Below are 25146 nucleotides of genomic sequence, written 5' to 3'. Positions count from 1 at the left end.
TAAAACGTTGTTTTTTAACATAATGCATCTCTCCTCTTTCAATGAATCATGTAGTCAGTACCTAAACTTTACACAAATTATAAAAGTGCATGAATCCAGTAAAAAGAGGCTAATAATGTTAAAACTCAAGCATTAATAATTTTACGTTCACTTCAATTCCTTTTAATAGCAATCAGATTTTACTTAAAAGCTATTTTAGCAACATTCACCTGATATTTTATGTGTGTTGTTTAATTATGTACTCCTACTATTCCAGCAGCATATGTAACCAGGCTTTTAGGTTTTCCACATTGTTAAATGAAGGTGTGAATGGGTAGTGTTGTTTTGCAGGGTTCTAGTTTTTGTAAATGGCAGAAGATACATTAAATAACTCCCTTGAAGATATCCTTGCAAGACCTGTAAGTTAATTTTTGATGTTAGCTATGTATAGTTATGTATTTTTTACCAGCATGATATGATGTTGTAGACTCGTTGATTGCATCTAAAAATGTTGAAAGATTTTTTATATTATTTCTATGCAGATCCACATATCAAAAATATTTATTCACGGCTTATTGCGGACAAAAGAAGACTTTGCCAAGAATGTATCACGCAAGCTCTTTGATGCAAAAACACTTCGCGAGGTAATACAATATAATTATTTATCCTTTTTTGCTGTAAAAATGAATGAAGTTTTTTTTTTCTGTGTATTTGATTTTCGCTTGCTTATATGCCCTGCTACAGTAAACATAACAATACAATATAATTGCATGATATGATGTAATTCTTTGACATATCTTTTCGCCCAAATTTTAGCAGCATTTTTAGATATTAAAAAATTCAGCAAGTATGTTTGAAACTATAAATGGAGCCAGTGAGTCATTGAAGTCATCGAACATGAATGTTTGAGAATTATAAGGAAATACAAGGACAAACACTCATCTTTGCATCACGCTCTAACATAAAATATGTTCTTTAAGAAACCCTAGACACGTTCTGTGTTGCCGTACTGATGAGTTGAAGTTCTATTTCAAAATCTTATCATGCTTCTGTTACGACACTCTTTGTTTTCTTAAAGACTCATCGGTTGTATATTATTAAACAAACTTTAAATCCAATAATATATATTTTTTTACTTGTGACAGTCATAGAATGCTTTCAACAATGTCAGTCCGCAGCTAATATCTTATGCCTCCCTCTAGTACCTGGAGAGTGCCCAAGATGTTCAAGCGACATTCAACAATCTGGGTGTGACAAAAGGAGTCGGTTTGAAGCTTGACGTTAGCGATGATGGATCTGAAGGATTGTTTGTACACGTAAACCTGGTGGAAAAGAAGCGATGGGCTGGCGCTGTCAAAGGTTTTATGGGTAATGATGCTGATGCGAAGATCGGCATTGGAGGTGGCTTGGTATGTCAGCTGAGAGGTTTTGATATTTCTCATTTTTTGTTATTTACCTGAAGCCAATTTATCAGCGAAACTACAGAAAACAAAGTTTTTACAAGATCAACTTAAGTAGGTTTTTTGAAATCCGAAACTTCTCAATTTCTTCACTACAAGCTTACACTAGGACTACTGTTTTTAGTCTGATCACAAATAGCCTATATTCATTAGCAGTAAATCATATGAGCAATTGGTTAGCCAGTATTCTATTGAATTGTATTTCTCATGACAAATATTCTATTATATTAACAAAATTAAGTTTTCAATACCTAAAATATTTTTGTTACCATATATAGTTTCCTATTTAATTTTAAAATTTGTTTACATGTTTATGCCAGCTGTGATGGGTTTGGTAATAAAATAATTAGATTGTGCACCCAATCAGCTTGAATTGAGTTTTTAAATTTTCCATAGCAAGTGATGGAGCTCTGTTTTTATCATCAGTAGATTGGACTGTCACCTCATGTAGTCGATAATTGCCCATGTTTGTCATCAACACTGAATCATAGCTGTTAGAGTTGGAAATTCGTCTTTGCTCTTGTCGCATATCGATTAAAGATGCGGTTGCGTCAAATTTGAGGTGATTTCAAAAGAAATTTCATCGGATAGTGTGATAAAAGTCTAGTCCTATGCAGCTCTATTGGCATATATTTTATTTTGTATTTGCTATGTTGGCTAGAATAAAATTTTTAATTCAGCTACAGATACATTAATCACTATGTTTCCATGGTGCGCAGTACTGCGAAGCAGCCCCCTTTGAAGTCGAGGGGATTGTACGTTTCCATGCTGCGCAGTGGTTTTCAGCAAATACCGCAAATTAGCCAGAGAAGAGAAATTGTATAAATCGAATCGCCTGATGGAGAAATAGAATCGATCATGGATACCGAACGTCATAAACGGTTTTTTTATGATTCTGTCGTCATTATACTTTTATTTACAATACACATTCACAAGGTTTTACAAACCTTAACACACTTTTTACATAGTAATATATTTTTAATAAGTATTTTTAAGTAATATATTATTTAAACGTTAATTTAGGACTTGCCACCTATTTTTCGAAAAGTGTTGGCATCGATAACAAAGTCCAGGAAAAAAATCACCTCATCATCCTCGTGAATGCAGACCATAATTAAATTTAGGTGAAAGAAGATCGGAAGAATAGTAAAAAAACAAGATTAGCAGGACAACCTTTGTACTAGTTTATGGCCCTCAAAGAATCCATCTCCACGGCATGAGAGCTATGCGCAGCCACTGCGCAGTCGCTGCGCAGTCGCTGTTTCCTTGCTGCGAATTTGCACTGGTTTCGCACTGATCAGTGCGCAGTGATTTCAGTGCGAAGACGCCATTTCCATGATTCGGAGATAGCGCAACTCCGAAGCACTGCGAATCATGGAAACATAGTGATTATGAATGTTTCAAACGCCTCAAATAAGGGAAATTGAAAATTTGTCATATTAACTTCTTCTAAATGCTGTGTAAACATCTGAGTACCGACTACGATTCTGCCGGTCTACGTTAATTAGGTCGTTGAGTTAGCTATTTCATCACGGTCTTTGTATCAGCTAAGTTCTCAGTTGCTACACGCACACCGGAAACTAGCTATTAAATAAAATAGGCACGCCGCCATCTTTGGAAATAATATGTTCGAATGTATGGCGAAACCAACTGCATCCCAAAAAGTCATGTATAGTCTATGTTATCTAGTCATTATTAGTATCAATTTGTAGAAAATTTTACTGGTCCATTCGATTAGTTCAAATACAAAACGAATGGTTTTATGAGTTGACCGAAATAGTGAATGCAAAACAACGTCAATTCGTTGAAATCAATTAACCCACCGATTCTGGTAAAGGATTAATAAAACCATTATTGCACCTGGTTGGCGGTTTGTGGACTCACCTGTTTTCACTTAGTAGGGTGGAGCATAAAATTTTTTGAACTTAATGTTTGGTCCGTTGGAATGGAGTCGAGCTATTCACAAGTACCTGTCAACACAGCTCTGATTTCACTTTATAAATCCATCTATCAGATAAGATTTCAGCATAGATGATGACAGGGCTATAATGTATTCAATATGTTCTGCAAATCATGTTTTGCATTGTTTTCAACAATATTATATAATTTTTACCAGCCAAAAAGTTTTCCTCGCAGTTCAAAGTTTTTATTAAAGACATCCATCCAAGTCGGGGTCATTCACATAGTTTCAGTTCATATAATAGGGCAAATTAATCTACTGCAGCAAACTCAAACAAAACATATTATGGTTTGTGCAGCACACATTTGTGTCTCTCTTTCCCATTTATGGCAGTTTCCAGACCGACACGACTGCTCTTCTAGTGAACCTGTAAACATAAACATCCTGCAACATTAAAACAAATGTAATAAATGTCATTCATATATATATATATATACATATGTCGTTCTAACGCGTATCTACTGAAAGCTTTCAATTTGAGAGTTAGATAGATTGCGAGTGGAATTTTCAAAACGAATAAATGTTTAACAAAAGCATAAATACGCCAAGCCAACAATTCGAAGCTTTATTTCTGAGAGTTGAAGATAGCATTGATCAATCGATGTTCTTCACTTTTTACACACTGAACATAAATTCTAATCATAAATCTAATTTACTAGCTAAAAATGCCAAGGAAAATGCTATAGCTAGGTGAAATGATAAAAAGTTGTGAAACGATTAAAATGCAACGATGATTCGTGATAGCAAAAAAGCTATAATTTTACTTATTAGTAGATGTATTCATGAATACTAAAATTATTACCGTTAGCTTAGAATATATGTATAGGATACTTAAAGTTGAAGATAAATTTACCTCCATTCTCCTATTTTCCTCTGCAGCACAACGCCGCTGACGCCTGTCAGCTCTAACCATAACCTGTCTGATAATTAAAGTAAAATAAATATGTCAATGCATGTAGCTACTAGAATCTACTTGTAGTTGATGCGCCTAACTAACTAGTAATAGAGTAATCTCCCTAACAAGGAGAATCTTTGACATCACAGACAAACCGTTTTATGAGCAATAAAATTTAACATGACCTATATAAAAATTTCGTCCCGATGATTGGCTAAGGAAGAGATCTTATATTTATCGCTCGTGGACTCTTCACATGTATCACTCGTTACGTCACGAATGAAACACCCGCTGGAATCTGAGCTTTTTAAAAGATGGCCTCATTCAAACGCATATATCTCTTGACAGTTTAGTCTACAAAGACAAAAATGACATCAAATTGTAGCTGACGTTTTAGCCTTCTATTGGTCTTAATTTCATTGAATTGACCTTTTTGACGCAACCACATCTTTAAATAAATCAATGGGAAAATAACCAAAAGTAGAGGCAATGCTGTCATCCCGCTTGCAAGATTATATTAGAAAGGTACTGGGTAGGATATGAAAAGGCTTTTTTTACCTAAAAAAGTTGAAGTCTAGCATTTTTTTGCTTCATTTAACCATTTGGTAAGTTGCATGGATGACAGTTTCTCTTTTTATTTTTTCCAAATATAGACTACTTATATGTAAAGCTTCACGATATGTTGATTTAATTCTTTGGTAGCAATTTTTGAGACAGACGATTTAAAAATCGCTACCGCTCAAAGAGATATCGCCAGCCGTATAAATGACATAATCGTGTAATGACGATTTATCTCACACCTAACAATTTTCAGAGTGAGCGATACTGAAACTAGTACGCAAGGGCCTTTAATCTTACAATAAGCTCAATCCGTGTCCTTCTACCCACGCAGGCGTTCATAAAATAAGTGTTTCTAATTATTACGAACACAAACAGTTGCTTGTTAAGTTCTTTAATATAATAATATCACAATATATCATGAACTAGCTGTTTGCAATATTGAATCAAATCATCCGGTGATTGTTGGAAATTGTGAAGCTCTACTTATATGTTTTACGAGGGGATTGCTCGCTCCTGCAGCATCTTTCCATTTTTTGGCTATGATTGGTAGAATGCAAGTGGGCTGTTTCCTAACTTGCTTGGAAGAGGAGAAAAACTGTCGTGCTGTTGGCAACAAGCACTTGAAAACAATCGCAAAGAGATTGTATTCCAGAAACCAACAGGAACTGATTATGACTCGGTGTAAGTGAAGTCTCCTTGTTGAGCCTCCTCTAAAATGTCTGATATTTCTTCGTAATAGTGTGCAGTCGCAGGACGATGGCAAGCTAGAGTGTTGCTGGTAGCCACTGTTTTAGTGATAGCTGGTCGACTTAATATTACAATTAATAAACATGATGCAAAGCCTTGCTGTCAGGTTCCCATGAGTACAAATATACTAAATCTTTAAAAAACTTGCAGACTTTGAGCAGTTCAATCTTTATGAAACTGTTGCCTAGTGCGGCCTGACATGGAAGGAGTTTTGTTATTGTTTGTACAGAGCAAGTACATCAGCCTACAGCTACTCAGGTAATGTGGTGCTCAGTGGATTCAAGGAGCAGCACACCGGTGTGACTTTAGACCGTACGGTGAGTGAATTGTCTTAACTAAATATGCTTTCACTGTTTTTATTGTAAGAATTCTATGTAACAAGTAATATTCGCAATGTTTCATAGTCTTCAAGTAAATTCTACATTTCACTAACATAAATTCAAAGCAAAATTTGCAAAGGTTACCCAAGTCAGCTTGAGAATCCAACTTTATAATCATCTTTTCAACATAGTGTACAGTAAGTTCGACAGAATGTTCAATTACCTGCTAGATGTTTGTTCCTATTAAATTAAAACCTGGCGTTTTTTTGACAACCCAAATTCTAATGCTGCATAAACTGTGCTGAGACATTATTTACATGTAGTGTAGGATATAGTTCATAGTAGTATCATATCATAATGAATAAAGCTTTCTGCTCATATACTGTGTCAACTGTGTATACTGCTCATATATGTGTGTCCCTCCAGCTATAGCTATTATTAGAATAGCGTAGTTGGACAACAATGCTGACGCAACGTCATGGCCTACCGCCATTAGAAGCCTAGCGCTTATTAACTAGCTTACTGGAATTTTCCTTTGGCGATATGCCAGGCTAATAGTGGTAGGTGAGCAAGTGGTAGGCCACTCTCATCACTTCTCATTGTTTATAAGCTGATTTTGAATACCATTTTCCATTGGCAATGTGCCAGGCTAATAGCAAGTGGTAGGCAACTCTTATCACTTCTCATTGTTTATAAGCAGATTTTTAATACCCGGGCAACGCGGGGAGGCACAGTTAGTATATCTATATATATAGATGGTATGTAGCATTATTGTAGTTGGTGACAAGTTCACAATGAGTGGTTTGTATCCTTCTAATTTTTTTAGATAAACTATAGCGATTTTATGCACAAGTTTTCTTGGTTGGGAGTGTGGAGGCAATTGTTACCTCTGAGTGACAAAACTGCGTGGTCAGTTCGGGAACAGGCTGGACATTCACTCAAATCCAGCCTCAAGGTATGCTTGAAATACTTGGACTTGTCGTTGCTTCACTAGTGAGCTAGTTTTTCAAGTCAATATATACTACTATGACATGCCTGGTGGCTCTCGCATTTGGTTCACAGTATGACCTGCATTGAGAACTCCTTAGACAGTCAAACAATGTATCTGGGGCTGATACAGCTTTCCTTGACATTTTATTTCTTTATAGTATTTATCTTATGTCTACCTTTACGCTCACTGTTATTAGAGCTTTGCGAGGTAGCAACGGGTGAGTCATTCTCAGGAATCGTGCCTATATAGACATGACAATTAATCATTGTAGCTTCAAAGTCAAGTAACCTTGCTCACCTGTTATTTGTATTACTGTACAGAGTACACACGGGTCCGTCTTGTCTTTTGATTGAAGACTGTTTTTACAGCATGAGATGACATTCGACAGCAGGGATGACGTCATCCTTCCTTCCCAGGGTATCATATTTAGATTATCCCAGGAACTCGCAGGTCTCGGTGGAGATTGTCACTTCTACTCAAAGCAGCTTTCTCTGCAGCTTAATCAAGTCCTCCCGAAAAGCAGAATTGTGAGCTCTAGATTACTTGCATCTCAGCTGTCTCTTGCTTTCAGCTTCTTGCTCATTTTGTATTGTAGTTATTTTATTAGGCTGCCGTGTGACTAACATCGATCATTTTCAGGTTGGACAAGTGGGCTGCAGTGTCGGTCATGTGCAGCCCCTGAACTTCACAGCCGGTTCAGTTAATAAACCGCTGTCAATACTAGACAAGTTTTATCTCGGAGGCCCAACAAGTCTGCGAGGATTTGAGAATAAGGGCATCGGGCCTAGAGAAGGAGGTGAGAGTTTGGTTATGGCATGCCTTTGCCGTAAACCTAGCCAGCATCAGAATTCTAGCAGTAATAGCTTGTTGCTACAGTGGTTTGTGAAAGGTGTTAAGTCAGCTTGAGGTCAGTCTAGGTTCAGGGATTATGATCACTAGAGTATGTTGCAGTTGTTTGCTGTAGGGAGAAGAAAACTCACATGTTTGTTATGGAGGTAGTAGAGCTAATCAAGGAGTCTGCATTTGTTTTGGATGGATTATTGTCCATTGAGTTTTGATTTTTTAGATAAACATCAAATATATCATATTGTGACTGAAAAAGGTGCAATGGTAAAGTTTGTATCTGGAAGTAAATTTAAACAAACCATGATTGAATCTTCAGTTGCAGTCAAACCTTGACTTAAGATTACCCTAACATACCATTTGTTCAACACGAGCAGTAAAATTTGAGCAAATAGTTTAATATACCCTAGGTAGTTTTCATCATTTATGATGAAACAGTCATGAAATATTGAAGTTTCTTAAATCAGTACATACATGTAAGCCCGAGTTCTCTTTTTCATCGTTTAAAACCGTGTCTAGTACTTTCATTGTTTAATTTTTAAATTATGGATCCCTTGACTAACAGTTGAGTAGTAATAGTGGTAGAAATAAGGAAAGAGGCCATACATTCCTTAGGCATGGTTCCCATATCAGTTGTGACACCCTTGCGGTAATCTTGCACAGCAAATACGTGCGGAGCTAGGCTTGGCAGCTTACGTTCACATAAAGCTGCGTTGCTGACGACTGCCTAGAAATGGTCATTCGCCATGCCATTTTGAAAGTGCTGACCTTCACCTGTGTAGTGCATTTTGGGAAGGTTTTTCCTGCGGCTCCTTGCGAATTGCGAAAGTTGAACAGCGCTGAACTCTTGCATTGACCGCCCGCAACTACCGGCGGTAATTGATGTGTAGGTTCCTATTTTACCGCTGGTACCCTGTGATCCTGCCACCGGTTCTTGTGGTGTATTTGGAACCAAGCTTTAGAATCAAATAAATAAGTTATAGCAAGGCATAGAAAGTCTGTGGATCATTTAGCTGTCTAGAACTTATCAGGGTAAAGAAGATGATAACAATGCGGAGAAACGAAAGTGAGCAGAAGTGAAGATAGTTGGCACGACGATTAATGATGAAAGATAAAAACTTTCAAATATAAAAACAAAAAAGCTATGTTAATTTAGAATTCGCATAGTCCAAGTTAGTGTTTGTTTTGTAGCTCTATTACCACCTTCGGGCTGTTCATCACCTATATTGCTTAGGCTACACCTTTCGTTGTCTTTAACTAAGGCTATGTGACATTAAGAACTTTACTGGTTCTTACTTGATTAATTTAGTTTTTTACTTTTGTTTTTATTTTATCCATAATTACTTCATTAAGTTGGTGGGTTGTGAAACAACTTAAATGAAGCACAGTACATATTTATTTTTGTGAAAAAGTTGCTTCATCATGCCACAATTTTTGCAGAGGACAAGAATCTTTGAAGAAATTAACTTCATATTCCAAGGTTTAACTGTATGTTGGAGCGCTGTAACGAAAATCTGTTGAATAGTTGTAGTATTGTGCGTCAAAAAGATAAATGGTAATCTTTTTGTAAAAATTGTTTCAGTTAGCCATGGTAGAAAAGTTATTAGTTAAATAGCTAATGAAGTCATTTTACTACACATTTGCTCAATATTTATTGCAGAAAATGCTCTTGCTGCTGACTTTTTCTGGCTCGGATACGCAAGCCTGCTCCTTCCTCCCCCGGGAGTACGTGGCGGCCTTCTTGACAAGTTCCGGTTGCAGCTGTTTGTCAACTGTGGCAACTGTTCTAACTGGAACACAGGTACGGATTCACTTTCGTCTCTTTGACTGTATGACCAACCAGGCTACGTTATGTTACTGTCAGCACATGTACCAGGAGTTTGCACAAGGAGCATCCAGCTGTTTCATTTGAGTTATCGCTATGCTTCTGAATCCTTGACAATAAGTTGAAGAGAAGGCATACAATGCATGTCTGAACTAGTTATAGTACATAAGGAGAAGGCATACAATGCATGTCTGAACTAGTTATAGTACATAAGGAGAAGGCGTACAATGCATGTCTGAACTAGTTAAAGTACATAAGGAGAAGGCGTACAATGCATGTCTGAACTAGTTAAAGTACATAAGGAGAAGGCATACAATGCATGTCTGAACTAGTTATAGTACGTACATAAGAAAAAGGCATACAATGCATGACTGAACTAGTTATAGTACATAAGGAGAAGGCATACAATGCATAACTGAACTAGTTATAGTACATAAGGAGAAGGCATAGGCCTAAAGTGCATGTCTGAACTAGTTATAGTACATAAGGAGAAGGCATACAATGCATGTCTGAACTAGTTATAGTACATAAGGAGAAGGCATACAATGCATGACTGAACTAGTTATAGTACATAAGGAGAAGGTATACAATGCATGTCTGAACTAGTTATAGCACATAAGGAGAAGACATACAATGCATGTCTTAACTAGTTATAGTACATAAAATTATTTATTTATTGGCTAAAGAATCAGCTCTTCATTCCATCAATCGTTGTAGCTGTTTCTACATATAACACAGGCTGTGCTCAATTTTTGTTCATGACTGGTTCTCTCATTGGCCTATTTTTTGCTATGTACAGTAGGCAAGAAATAGGCCAATGACTTGAAGAATAGCTGCCACGAACAGCTCTCATTGTTTTTTATAGGTAAATCAGACACGCTGATTCCGATTTTGTACTCAAAATAAAAATTAATCCACTAACTTTCTAAGTCAATTTTATTTTTTAAAGGTTGACTTGCAACAAAATTCACATTACAGTTATTTGGTATTAAAAGATTCGCCATGTCTTACTCGGTTGTGTGGCAGGTGCCAAATATGTGGAAATGTGATTAAAAGCTCTTAAAAGCTCAAAAACAAAAAGCCGCCGCAGATTGGAATCTCTTGATTTCGATGACGTATCCGTGGACTTTGGTTATTGTCTTGTCACGTGATGTTCTCGCATGAATTGAAAGGCCAATACAAAGCTCAATATCAAACTTATCGTAGCAATAGTTTATGACAAACACTTCGGGTTTTACCGAAGACCCCGTATCAAATATAGATGCTCGCTACTTTACAGTTTCATCTTGGCCATTCCGTTCGACTATTCAACATACGTAAACATGTCCGAGTTGCGATCATAAAAAATGTCAAATTCTGAAGAGTTAAGACCCTGGCGTTTCGAGCCTGACGCTCTACCTGAAGAAGATCCTCAACAGAATCAAACCTCCCAGCAAGTAAGCACCGCCACTAGCCAGCTCTTATGTGCCAAGCTAGCTAGTAGTAATAGTTTTAGCTTGAGAGTGATAGAACGAATATTATTATTATTATATGCATGTATATGATTTTAATGATGATAATTATCGCTTCATATTGCGAAAAAATAATTACAGATTTTTTTCGAATGACAACATTAACAATTTTAATATTTAAATCTAGTGCTGCACTGATATACTGTTGGATAACATCGACCTGATGTATTAGCTATGGTTGCATAGACATATCTGTTCATTTCTTTAGGAGCTAATACCACCGGCTACAGAGTGGTGTGTCTGCAAGCGCTGTCAAGACATGCCATCTCTTCCTGAATGTTTGTGCTGCCATGATGCTGAGTTTGCGCATCGTCTCCATGATCGCGGGGAGCATGAATGCCCGTGTATGCATCTTGGTGTGGACGAACTTGTGGCGCCTGCACCCCTTGAGTTGGGGTGGAATAATTACCTGCGATATCATAGTGAGTTGGATTTTCATTTAATGCCAATAACACCAAAGCTATGCTAATGTGTCATGCATTATCTACAATTCTTGTGTTACACATTTAATGCATCGGTTGAACACACATATTCTGAACTCGTGGAACTCAAGGAGAATTGTTATATTTGGCTTGTACACTTACTACAGTAGAGAGTGTATTAGTTTTATGATTTTATTATATAAAGATCGAGATTATTTTGATGATCTGCAATTATTGTTTTTCAATAATTGTTTTGGTAGATAATCTATTTCCATTCGGAGAGCCATCGCCGATTGCTCGGAAAAGGTTGTGTGCATACCGCAATCTTGTGTTTTGGTTTATGCCGCAAATCTTGTTTGCAAGTCTGCAAACTCTTCTTCATCATCCGTTGGTGGGAAAAGAGCCCGAATCTTAGACACCAAGCAGGCAGGTAGAGGCCGTCGCTCACCACGACGAATTTGCGGCATAAGTTGAAACACAAGCTTGCGGTATGCACACAACCTTTGTAACAACATCCGTTGTAATGGACCTCACTCTCAGGCCGTGGAAAATTAGATCGGACTGGCATCGCTTGAAGCCTTCCAGCTCCATGGCGTTAGAGCTGGTGGTCTCCGTTGACTGCAAAGTAAAAAAGTTACGACCAAAAATCACTTTCACATTATTTGAATGAATTATTTAGCCAAATCAGCAACTTCATGTTTATGTATTAATAACTACTAAAAAATTTCGGTTTTTGTCAGGCTGTGAAGTAAAAACTGTCAAAGTTTTACCTTGACAAGATGGCTGCTGACTATTAAACCGCAGCTCTGATCCATCATAGTGTAGGCCCCGTATAGTGCGCAATGCCCCGGACTATCACATCTACTGTCACCTGCCAAATCAAGCTCCCAATCGATTGCTGCCATCAATCCCTCGTTATGCAGGGTGTACTGCTCAGCAATACACTGTAAAATATTGTAAAACTTCATTATACAAGATTAATTTGTATCATTATCATTAGTCTAAGAATGTAGAATCCTCTTCCCCCTTTTTGTGTTATATTATGATGAAGAATCAGAATTTCAAATTATAATATATTTCGCTTGAAGGATGACATATTTTCATTTCAAGAAAAAAATTGTTTCTAAATGTCGTTATTCAATTAGTGTGCCTAGCTTTTACTCACATTTTTCAAGTTTATGGGTAAATATTAACACTCACACCATGTAAGTATTCTCTTTGTTGGTAGAGGCAAACGCTGTGGCTTGGTATCGCGATGTTCAGGAGCGACAGAAAACGGAGGTTCTGCGTAAGGCATCTGCCAGAAAAGAGTGATGCAGCTGCCAGCAGGGGGTTGATGACGTGAGCTCTGTTTACCCTGGCAGTTGTTTCCCAAGTGTACGATTGGTGACAGGAGGCACATGTAACCTTGAACTCTACCCATCCGCCTTCTCGCACAATCGTGAATGAGCAGGGGAGGGCGCAGGCGTGACAGTGAAATAGTCGCTGGAGTGCTGTCACACTCACTATTATTTTCTCCTCTTTGAAGGAGGATTTGGGTCTGAAATCACAACACAATAGTTGACTTGCAATAAGATTTGTACAACATCATTTCCTGTTATTATATCACATTTGCTTGATCAGAAAAAGAATAAATTTATAGCCATGCAATCATGACACAGATTTTACAAAACCTTATCAGAATCCATGATATTGTAAACATGAAAATGTGAGTAATAACTCTATGGATATTCTTTATGTTTTGTCAAGTTTGGTTAAGTTCAGCGCTATCTTACATGTAATTGGAGAGAGTTTGACGCTGGCCAACATAGCGCCAACTCTTCCCAGTCTTCAGTGGTTGTCACAAACTCTTCATCATCTAATACTAATAATAATCATCTAATAATACTAATATGCTATTAACGATGATACCAGAAAATGACAATAACTATTTTATATAACATATCTATAAGTGAGTGGGGTTAAGAAATTTGGCGAAATTAATCGTGAAACTTATAACATTATTTTATCAATTATAGATTAATGTATTACGTTTTACAGATAGATATGCAGTATGAATTAGTTTTGTTATTATAATAAGAATAATACACGTAATTAAAAAGACAAAATACTAATAATATCATATTACAATTAAATGACATTAGTATTGTAATATTATATAGATTAATACAGTAGTATTAGGAGAATACTAGAAAATAACCCGAGTTACTACTACGAATACAAGTGGTTCATAAAATAAATTACTCACGTGCTTTGGTGGCATGTGGAGTATGCAAACAGGTTAGAAAACATGTCGTCTTTGAAATGGCGAAAACAAAGGTAAGAGTAAGCAGGCGAATAAATAAAGTTTGTCACATCCAGCTTCACCCAGTTGCTCCACGCCCGGTGAAGGTCTGGTTTTTTCTCTGCTCTTGGCCAAGAAAAAAGGTGCTTCTCAGCTTGCCAGCTGCACACACACGATGTGGCGCGTTAGAGATTATGACGAATTGAAATTAACAAGTTTAATACGAGAAAGCGTATCTGTTATTTGCGATAGATCAAACTTGAACTGAAACTAACATTATCTGATCATGTGACTTACAATTCCCGCCATATGGCGCGAACAACTTCTACAGCATTTTTCGACCATCATAGCGGACCAAAAGGCTCATCATTTTTATCAGAGGATGATATGCAATCGTTCAAGCTAAGTTTAAAAAATTAAACATATTTTTATGCTATGTTTTGAGATATCAGTGCTCAAAGTTGCAGCATTACGATGCCGATAAAATAGACGCGTAAGAACAATAGACATGGTTTTTATTGCAAGCGTGAAGTATATTTGTGAAAATAGTTCGACGAATAAGGATGCATGAAAGTGTAAACATAAACCACCTCCCACACATACGTCACATTTTAGCCGTTTTGGAAAACGAATCCAAACTAGGGCGGTCTCGTGTCGCTGCGATTTTCTGTTCGTTTTTGAGCTTTTAAGAGCTTTTAATCACATTCCCACATATTTGGCACCTACTACACAACAGAGTAAGACATGGCGGATCTTTTGATACCAAATAACTGTAATGTGAATTTTGTTGCAAGTCAACCTTTAAGGCTTACAGCGATTCAATATCGGTGTCACAATCGACACAACAAGCCCCGCCTATAAATATGTGACGTAGCCTAGCTTTCTAGGAACGGAAGTTGGGGATGTATAGTCCGATCGAGAATTATAGAAATGGGTGTTTTAAAATCCTTTACGTGTATTCCCTAAACTCAGCCTTCAAAATAATCTGTCTTCTGAAAGGTAGATAAGCTATTTAACATTGCTTGTAGCTTGTTACAGGATGTTTAATAGGTTGAACGTCGAGAAAAATGAGCTGAAAAAGCTCGATTTTATCACACACTAGTGTTGTTATAATTGTTGATTAGTTTCCAAGCTTCAACTTCAAAACTTTTGTTTCAAGTGTTAATACTGATGCATAGTGACCAATTTCCAGGTTTAAACTAAAGCCTGTTTGTTTTCACAACAAATTGTTTCATGCATTTAAAATGAGACTCAATGAACATAGATCAGCATTTAACCTAGCTAGCTCTATTTATGTTCAACTGCTTGGTTTAGTTGAATATAAATACAGGAGATTACCTTCATTAATATGGTATTCATATTCATTAATACCATATTCATTAATACTGTATTCATATTCATTAATACTGTATTCATATTCATTAATACCGTATTCATATTCATTAATACCGTATTCATATTCATTAATACCGTATTCATGGTCATTAATACTCTATTCCTATTCATTACTACCGTATTCATATTCATTAATACCGTATTCATATTCATTAATACCGTATTCATATTCATTAATACTGTATTCATGTTCATTAATACCGTATTCATATTCATTAATACCGTATTCATATTCACTAATACTGTATTCATATTCACTAATATCGTATTCATGTTCATTAATTCTGTATTCATATTTTGAGCAATTTTTGAAGTTTTCTGTATTCATATATCTATTATCCAGTTTTGGTATAAATATCCTAAACTCTTCAAAGTTTGTCGGGTGAGACTTTCTCTAGTATTCATCGATATATTCAGTACATATGTTTTTAGAGAGTTCATGGAAGAAACGCTATCAAGATCAGCTGAGTACAATGCGGCTAACTTATGGGGCGGGGATTGTGACAAACTTCCTTGGTGCTAAGATGGAACTAAACTATTGTTTTCCGATCAAGCATCAGCGGCATGATAAGGTCTTTTCTAGTCTTTTAATTTACACCTTTTTGGCTTGGTCAAGGTTTCACAATGGCACCAGTTAATGCTTTGGTGTTTGCATTGCCAACTTTTATCCTCAGTCTGGCAGTCAGTCTTGCAGAGAGTTTAGGAATATCTCGGCAAAAAGAAGTTCTGCAGTGCAGCAGTCGGTATAAATAGATCGATTTTTCGATCGATTGTTAATTTGTAAGCAGAAAATTTGTCTCATAAAACCCTTGCACCGCGAGGGTGTGTGGAGTCTGGTAGGGAGACCTGGTACTGTGAAGGTGTGTTTGGTCTGATAGGGAGACCTGGTACTGTGGAGGTGTGTGTGTGTGGTCTGATGAAGAGTACTGGTACTGTGAAGGTATGTGGGTTTCGTAAACAGCCCATGTTAATGTGAAGGCAGAGTAATAAAAGTTGTTAAGATACCTGTAACAGGTGTCAACAGTTGACAGCTGTATAGTAACCACCATACACCTTCACTCAATCAATATCTGTTGTAGTGTGCAAAGTTATAGCAGAAGCAAATATGAAAATAAAAGAAGCAATTATATTCTTTTTAATCAAGTAATTTTTTAGTGGTGTTGTTAGGTTCAGTCAGGATTCCTTCTCTGTATAACATTGGTATTGTTTGTTGTTGGGTTGTCAGGGTTCCTTCTCTGTATAACATTGGTATTGTATGTTGATAGGTTCAGTCAAAATTCCTTCTCTGTATTACGTGGATATTGTTTGTTTTTAGGTGCAATCAGGGTTCCAGTTTGGCATTAGTGTGGGAGACTGATGATGAATATATACCAAGATAAACATTATCTTCGGATAGTTAGAGCTTAAGATTAGGTACAGCAGGTAATATAGACTGGGAGTAATTTGTGTGGTGATTAGCAACGATATACTGAAAAGCATATAACTGCTGTGACTAGATGCATCGCCAAATGCATATTTATTTCATGTTGTGAAGTATTTATGTTGCTTGTGACAGGTAATAAGCTGAGCTCATGGCTGCAGGGACGATAAATCCCAAGTTTGTATGTGATGATAGCAGTTTGTAATGTTGAAATATTATTAAATTTTGTCTAGTATAAGCTTTCTAAACATTAATATACCTTTTTAACCTGATGCAATTTTGCTATAATTTGTAATAAAGCTTTTTCCTAGATACCATTTGTGATGTAAAATATATCTTTTTCAGTCTATTGCAGTTCATGTCTTGTTGTGTTGGTCAACTTGAAAAAAATATAACTGAGTTGTATAAGCTACATGGAGTAGTAACTCGTAGCTCTGTGACTCGCAATTTAGATACTCTAAATCAGCCGTCTAATCTCTTGATAAAATAACATAAGAAGTTGTCTTTTCTTGAATTATAAGCACATTGATCATAGACATATTCAATGTCTTACGTTACACGACCTTGTCCATGCCTTAAGCCGATGATCCAAGACGCGTTGACTGTAGATGCTTGAAACGAACTCGATTGATCTATATCAATTTTTCTAAAAGCTAAGGCAATTATTTTATATCCGTTGGGTAGTTCGAGGAGAGGAGATTGTGTAATTTTCCAATGGTACTTAAATGATATTAGACCGTTAGATAACTCTTAGATATGTTAAAGGTACTACGATGTTGTAGCTTACCATTCATTTTAATCTTGTCTTGCTAATAAATTTGCATTTATTTACGCTCTGCCTACATTATATTTCTGATTTCATCGGTGTAAGCTATATTCATTTTACTAATAGACTTAGTGAAGTATTTTTGTATTTTATGTTTACTACCTACAGAACTACGTGTTTTCTTTAACATTGTTTAAAGATCAATATGGACGACAATAGATCGGAAAATGTACCTGAAGATGCTGCAGCAGTGGTTGCTGATACGGAGCCCATGCTTTCTCCAACAGTTAACAGCACTCTTTGTTCGGAAAATCCAAAAGTAGTTGTTGTTCAGCCAACTCAAATCCACAATCTAAATGTTCCTATGCTGTCACACAGTCTACTCACTGATGATGAGTCTGAGCACTCTTCACCATCATCAAGCGATGAAGCACTTTCCTTACCTGGCATTAAAATAAGTTATGATTTAACTCCGTTCTCCTCAACACTTTCATCATTACACCCAGTCTGCAGAATATGTCAAAATCCCGCTGAAAAGAATAATGCCTTACTTACTCCCTGCCGATGTGATGGCAGTCTCAAGTATGTACATGGAACATGTTTAAGGGTAAGCGATGAAGAATAGCCTTTTGGTGAGTTGATACAAGAAAGCTAACATTTATTACTCCAGCAACGTTGATAAAACAATGCTTGGTAACTTCGAGCAAAAAACTAAACTAACTTAAAAAACCTAATTTTGAAGATGCTTTTTTGAAAAACTTGATTACTCATATTTGATGCAAAATAGTAGATTTTGCATCGTTTATATTTATAGACTTGTTAGATTTCATCCACTAACGTGCTGAATGGTTTAACATTACAAAACCAAATTGCTCAGATAATTCACGTATTGTATTTGGGTGAATTGGCTCTTTGTTCGCAATATCCAGATTTTCTATATGTTAGATTATTTTACAGCACTGGATAGAGGTGAGACTACGGAGGAAGAAATACCAGTACCCTCGCAATTGTGAACTCTGTGGATATTTGTATAGAAAGAGAAAATACATAAAGGTAGTTTATCCAGCCTTGGCTCACTGATTCTAACTAATACACATTGTATTTTAAATGTCACCTGATTGCTACTGACTATGTTATTTTTCTTTATGTAACAAAGTGATTTTGTATTGCTTGAGCTGATGTGCAATGATGCGCTCTCTTTCTATTAACTTGTGATGCTGCTTTGTATCCACAAATGAGTGTGACTTTGCAGACCTATCCTTCACATTTGGCCCGTCAAGTTAGAGTATAATCTATTTTTAGCCAAAATCTTGTCAATGGTTTTCACGATTGTGAGTGGGTGTGCTTGAGTAGACGAACTCTAGCTTGTTTTTTTAACACTTACTAATTGTTTGTTGTGTTAAGCAATTTTATAAAACTTCGAATCTCTGAGTTTGGTACCTACTGATACGCAGAGGAATGTCTGTAACTCTTTTCAGTGTAGAGAATGGAAGATGCGTCGAATCTCTACCAGGGATAAGATTTTACACTCAATATTCATCTTGTGTATCATCGCTATGGTGTCGTCAGCTGTTGTCACTATTCAGCACCTCATCTATGATTCGAGCAACGGAGGAGCTCACAAGTACAAGGTGACCTGGCTACTGTGTTGTGAGGGTGAACGGTGCTTTTGGTTGACATACAGCACAGTGTATTTTCTCAAAGTTTGTTATGCTCTCACATTTCAACATGTCTGTTAGATATGTCATATTTGGTTTGTACTAGCGTGTGCACACATGCGATCTAATCTAACTATTTTGATAATGTGAATAGATTTGCTTCGGTGTGTCTCTACTTAACATTTATCTGACTGTCACCAGAATCTTAGAACCCTTATGTACTTACACTATTTCTCACAATGTTTCCGCCTGCAAGTGTGGACAACATGATCAGCAGTCTCTCTATCTGTAAGACGAACTCATGGGAAACAACCAATAACACTGACAAGCTTATGTTTGAGAAACACAAACTGAACGCATTGCTAGTTGACCACAGCACGGAATCTAAAATTGGGGCTTTTTAAAAGGCAGTCATGGTTCCTCTATCTACTAGGCATTCTTGAAAAAGTATCACTTCATCTCAACTAGTGATCAACATGTTATCTTCTGTTTTTATGCCCACGTGACTTAGTACACTGTACATGAGCTGAATCAAGGACAAGAAAGTGTGAAAATATCAAAGAGTCAGTGGAAAGTACATTAACTGGTATTTCTGCTTTTATGGACTAGATAAGGGCTAAATATCTTATGCCAACCAATCAGAGTACAGCAGTTTCGTTTTGTCCGCTCTAATCTAATGGATTCATATTATAATATGGAACAATAGTGAGTGAAATGGATGCAGCTGTATGTCACTCTATTGAAGACACCTGTCATTCTGAATTGCAAATGATTTCAAAACACATTAAAATCAAAGGGGAGTACAATGAGAGGCAATACGTATGCAAAGTATATTACAATAAATTGTTATCATGTTTAGCAGGAGATTTACTAGTCAGTGTATGGCTGCTCTAACTAGAGTATTATTGTCAGAGCATTACTTTGACTCTTGCTAGAGCATTACTTCTACACTTGCTAGAGCATGACTTCTCCTCTTGCTAGAGCATTACTTCTATGCTTGCTAGAGCATACTTCTTCTCTTGCTAGAGCATTACTTCTACTCTTGCTAGAGCATTACTTCTACTCTTGCTAGAGCATTACTTCTACTCATGCTAGAGTATTATTGCTATTCTTGTCAGAGCATTACTTTGGCTAGAGCATTACTGCTACTCTTGCTAGAGCATTAATGTTTATAGCTTTCATTCACTAGACATCTTGACCGTGTATGATGGAGACGGTCTGTATTATACTTCCTGTGAGTCTGTGTTTGCCATGGAATATTCATTGATATTTGGCTGAAGTTCAGTTCTTATCCTGTGCTGCCATTGCTGTTTGTCCGTTAGCGCTTTCTCACTTCCTCAACTGGTGCTCATATCGCAGCTTGCTTCTTTTGAACTTGATTAATAATCCTGTAACTCAATCATGTCCGGGTCACTTGGGATACGCCCGCAGCTGGTAGAGAAGTTAATATCATTATATCACTAATGACCAGCAACAAAGCCTTGTCTCTCCAAACTCGTTCTATAGTAAATTTATGTTTGTCTCTGTCTGATAGGAACATTTATTGAAATGATGTGTGTATGATGTCAGCTTCCAATGTTCAGACGCCGCTTACTAAATCTGTATTGATGTGATGTAGTAGTAGTTGTCTGCCTTGTTGAACTCGTTGTTGAACATCTTATTTTGAGAATTTGGAATAAACCTGAGCGTGTTTTGTAGGTGACAGAGGAAGAGAAGGCAAGTCTGACTGTTACAGAGCTGATCACGCTTACTTGCGGCGTTGTTTTTTTTGTCACTTTCATGATCGCTGTAACGGTAGAGATCAAAGCTCGTCATACGATATATGACATCTTCAGAAATGTAATTCGGTGAGTATTGCTATACAGCAATCTCATAGTATCATACTCATATTACTGTAAATTCCATCTGAGAATATCATGAATAGCTATCACGGGATTTTCCTTATTGTAATTTCCCTTCTGACAATATCATGTCAAAGTACTGACCAGCCATCACTGGCCTGATCAAATGGACCTCCTTTCATCGATACCTTTATGTATGCTTTTTAACCTATTCATGGCCAGGTAACTGCTATTAAACTTGTATTTGTACTAATCAAAGATCAATGTTAAATCATCAGATGTTGTTTTATTGCATACCATTACAATCCTCATATTATGAGCTGGCAATCAATTATGTTCGTTCTTTCAACTGTGTTAACTAGCTTTAAACATCAGCTCAGTGACTTTGTTCAAAAGGGCATGTATGTATTTATATCTGTCAGTAGGAGTGGTGTGAACTCTGCCTTACCTGTCTGAAACTTCGCGTCATTGCACCATTCTCTAGACTGATCATGCCGCTTTACCAGCTCCGTTCAAACCAAACTCTGGCCTTTTCTTTGTTAGCTTAGGATAATCTATTAGTCGTGCCAATACGTAGAAGAGAAACTGCTTTGATGTCTTTAGCATGCATATAAGTCTGTTGGCATCCATTAGGTTTTAATGTAGCAGATATGCCACTCCGTAGAATAGATGTCAAGTTTGAGGCATTCATTTTTAAACAATCAACCTTGTCAAAGTTGTCAGGTTGGTGAAATTTTTATTTTATCTTTTTACTGAAGGTTATATATTATATTTATGTCAATAAACCACCTGAAAACTGTGCTCACAGTAGGGAGTATCCTTAAGTCATGTTTTCCTAACTACGCCTTTTGTGGTTTTTTTAAAGCCCTGAAAAGGGCAAATATTAAAATGGATATACCGAAATTGGTACCTACTCTCTAGTTTTAGTCACTGCATTTTGAAACCAATATTCATGCTATTGCATACTTCAGCTTTTTCTGTTTCATGATGTTAAGATTGTTCAACAGTTCCTTTCTGTGTCTGGCTAGCTCACTAGACTTTAGTAGGTCTATGACTTTTAATCAAAGTACATTGTCTTTAGACTCTTCTTGTCCTTTATATGTAGATACTGATTTTTAGGCGATATTTTGGTACAAAACATGCGACTTACATGCGGATAAACACACTGTGTATATATATGAGCTGTATTTATTCGAGTGTAAATCGCATTTTTTGTAATTTACAAACCAAACTCCAAGCCACTCCCATGTAGCTACTAAAGCAAAACTTCAGATATACCGTAAAACCTCTGGTTGAACGCCACCTACATTAAATTTTGACCGCCACCTACATTAAATTTTGACCGCCACCTACATTTGACTGCCACTATGAGAGAAGGGTTGAAAAATGTAGCGCCACCGTCTATTTGAATGCCACTTCCATTTTATCGCCACTTCGACTATCTTTGGTCTTTATAAACCCATAATATCAAGTGATCGGTAGAACAGTGTCCACAAAATCGTATTAATAATGAATCATTTACATTAATAACAATCAATTCTCTCATTGTCCAACTCCAAAGCTTTTTGTTTTTTTTTCGTTAAAACTTTGAAAGTAACACCATAAAAGTAAATAATCAATAACTGTCTCAGGCTAATAGTAGTTCCTTGTTTAACGGGGTCTTTCTATTTCGAAGTACATGCCGTATATCAAAAACGGTTTGAATTTGCGATGGTGGATGAACTTTGAAAGTAACATCATAGAAATAATTACTAACTGTCTCAGGCTACTAGTAGTTCTTTGTTTAACGCGGTCTTAGTACTTCGATGTACATATTAAACGGTTTGCAAGTTTTTGACCAAAGGTTATGTTTAGCGAGCAAAACTTACGCGTTGCATTTGTGCTAAATACACCGCGTAAAAGTTTTGCTCTGCCGAAAAATTGTTTGGACACTAATATCAACTAGTTCAGCAATGCAGAAGAAGAGTTGAGGTCAGAAGACATTGTGGAAGCTATTGGACAACTAGATGTTTGTTCCATCGAAAGCCAGAATCAGAACGCAGTTATCCGAGCAGACGATAGCAATATTTTTGTTTTAAAAACACTAATTTTTGTTTCTGCATGTAATATAAGTGTCATTCGTTTGTCATTTTTTCATGAATATATATTTTGTATATTTGGTAGATTATCAATTATATAACGTATAAATTTGCAAATTTATAGCATATTATTTGATAGAATCATTGCCGTAATCTGATCATACAATTGATCATCGTTTGTAATTCCTTTTCTATTGCACATTAAAAGCTAGTTTTTGGCTCCAAACCGTAACATTGGTAAATATGAATATAAAATAAAAATATGTTTTCAAAGTTAAAATGAATTAAAAATTGAAAGTGCCAACAAATTGCAAAACAGGACACAGGCTATAATATCAATGCAGGTCAATTGCAAGCAATAGATAATCAACTGGTAGAGATATTACTCGATTTCTCAATGCATATTCATGAATAAATCTTTGACATGTTGGAGGTAAGTTAGCAGATTTATTGCATTCTAAAGGTTTAACATCGCTTCACCAAAAAAAGAGCAAAATATCGATGAGATTCGCTTTGCCCGTAATACGGCTAAATTTACTTTCCGAAATTTCTGACAAGCCATTTAAAAAATACACGGCCAGCCTCTATCTGAACTTCGCCTCCAATTGACCGCCACTATAGAGAAAGGGTTGAAAAATAGAGCGCCATGGCGTTCAATTTGAGGTTTTACAGTATATGTATATTATATATACAAAATGTATATTATATATGTAATATGTATATTATATATGTAATATGTATATTATATATGTAATATGTATATTATATATGTAATATGTAATCTGAAGCTATCCAAAGCTATGAGAGTCCCACAGAAAGCGTTAAACTCCTTTGTACTGTTCAGAATCTACTTTGATACTCTTGTTTACCAATGTAGAGGGTGTTGACAATGTCTTCATGTTATCTTTAAAAATAGATTATCAGGAGAGCATTCTTGGTATACATTTATGTCTCTAATTACCATGCGCTATACGGGTCATTGAATGGTAACCTTAGACTATGTCACGCCTGATTACACAGAATTGTCCTCTCCTGTGTCTCACATGTCTCTCCACCATCATCTTTTACAGTCACAATACAGTCTGGGTGATTGAGAATTATAACAGGAAGTTGGACACTTCCCTGATGAGGAACTAAGTCTAAACATGGCTATATCATGGTGAAAAGTACTTCGATGTAGATGGGCTTCCTGCCGCCGTCTCTGCATATCTGCTGAAATGATTTGTGCTGACGTGTGCAGATTGTGACTAGTCATTACTCTTAGTTATTGCTCAAGTTTAGAGATATTCTTTGGTTTACAAGAGTCCGCAATGGTGCGCAGTGTGTGTGTCTGTGTTACTGGGTCAAGCGCTGTTCGTTCACACTTGCTCAAAGTTAAGTAGCTAAGATTTGTGTATTTTTGCTCGTAAACAATTTGTAAATGTAGAGGTTACGTCGGCTCAGCCGTAGTTTGACATATGCAGCGCTTAGATGTGATTTAGCAATAGTTATCTGTTTTAAATAGACTATTCGCATCCTATAGTCAATATTATCTTGATAGTCGTGCAGAATATTTCTCCGTCGTATAGCTGAATGCGACTAAATTACAATTTTAATGATTATAAATGTTTCACTCTTTAATTGCATCCTCTAGTATTGCTTAAAAGTAAATTAGTTGGTGTTTCCTGGTCTCTTTTTGAACTATTGTATTATGCATAGTCATGTCTTTTTCATGAATTTTATTAGTTATTATATACTTGTTTCTTGCATTGCATTATATTTGCATCTATTGCATTATATTTGCATCTATTGCATTATATTTGCATCTATTGCATTATATTAAAAGCATAACTAAATACTCGGTGATACTGAGCACTTCGCTTCCACTCTTTATCAGCTGATATTTTAGTATTTTACTATGTCAAATGCATTGTCTCCATGTTTTGCTAGAATCAAATATACTGAGTATTCTTCTCTACTATCTTACATGGGCTGTTTGCACATGTATAGTCGTATCACGTCTTCTTTCTGCAGCACGAATTGTGCGAGTCTCATCAGTGATTCAGTCATGGTTAGAATACTTGTGCGGTAGCTCCACAACATGTCGTACACATATCCACAGCTTTTGCCTGTAGAATCGCTAGAATTGATATCCGCGGAACTTATAAATACCATATATGATACAATTATTAAAATGCAGCTAGCTTAAAA

General features: G+C 36.4%; 2 protein-coding genes across 2 annotated transcripts; both read left to right on the top strand.

Moving 5' to 3' along the window:
- Nucleotides 1-324: 324 nt before the first annotated feature.
- On the top strand, nt 325-16967 carry LOC137394024 (sorting and assembly machinery component 50 homolog B-like). The gene is made up of 11 exons (XM_068080739.1): nt 325-398; nt 522-623; nt 1182-1388; nt 5406-5536; nt 5832-5919; nt 6749-6877; nt 7282-7440; nt 7553-7709; nt 9417-9557; nt 15626-15765; nt 16509-16967. Exons 1-11 carry the CDS (start codon nt 348-350, stop codon nt 16548-16550), a joined length of 1347 nt encoding a protein of 448 aa, XP_067936840.1. The 5' UTR covers nt 325-347; the 3' UTR covers nt 16551-16967.
- Nucleotides 16968-17292: 325 nt separating this feature from the next.
- Nucleotides 17293-24916, top strand: LOC137393586 (E3 ubiquitin-protein ligase MARCHF8-like). Its single transcript, XM_068080210.1, has 6 exons — nt 17293-17378; nt 17579-17986; nt 18337-18432; nt 18858-19015; nt 20741-20884; nt 24027-24916. The coding sequence occupies exons 1-6, from the start codon at nt 17370-17372 to the stop codon at nt 24091-24093; spliced, it is 882 nt and encodes a 293-aa protein (XP_067936311.1). The 5' UTR covers nt 17293-17369; the 3' UTR covers nt 24094-24916.
- The last annotated feature ends 230 nt before the right edge of the window (nt 24917-25146 follow it).

This window comes from Watersipora subatra, chromosome 4, assembly GCF_963576615.1.
Source record: "Watersipora subatra chromosome 4, tzWatSuba1.1, whole genome shotgun sequence".
NCBI lineage: Eukaryota > Metazoa > Bryozoa > Gymnolaemata > Cheilostomatida > Watersiporidae > Watersipora > Watersipora subatra.
The sequence above is the reverse complement of the archived record's forward strand: the minus strand, read 5'-3'. Positions and strand labels throughout refer to the sequence as shown.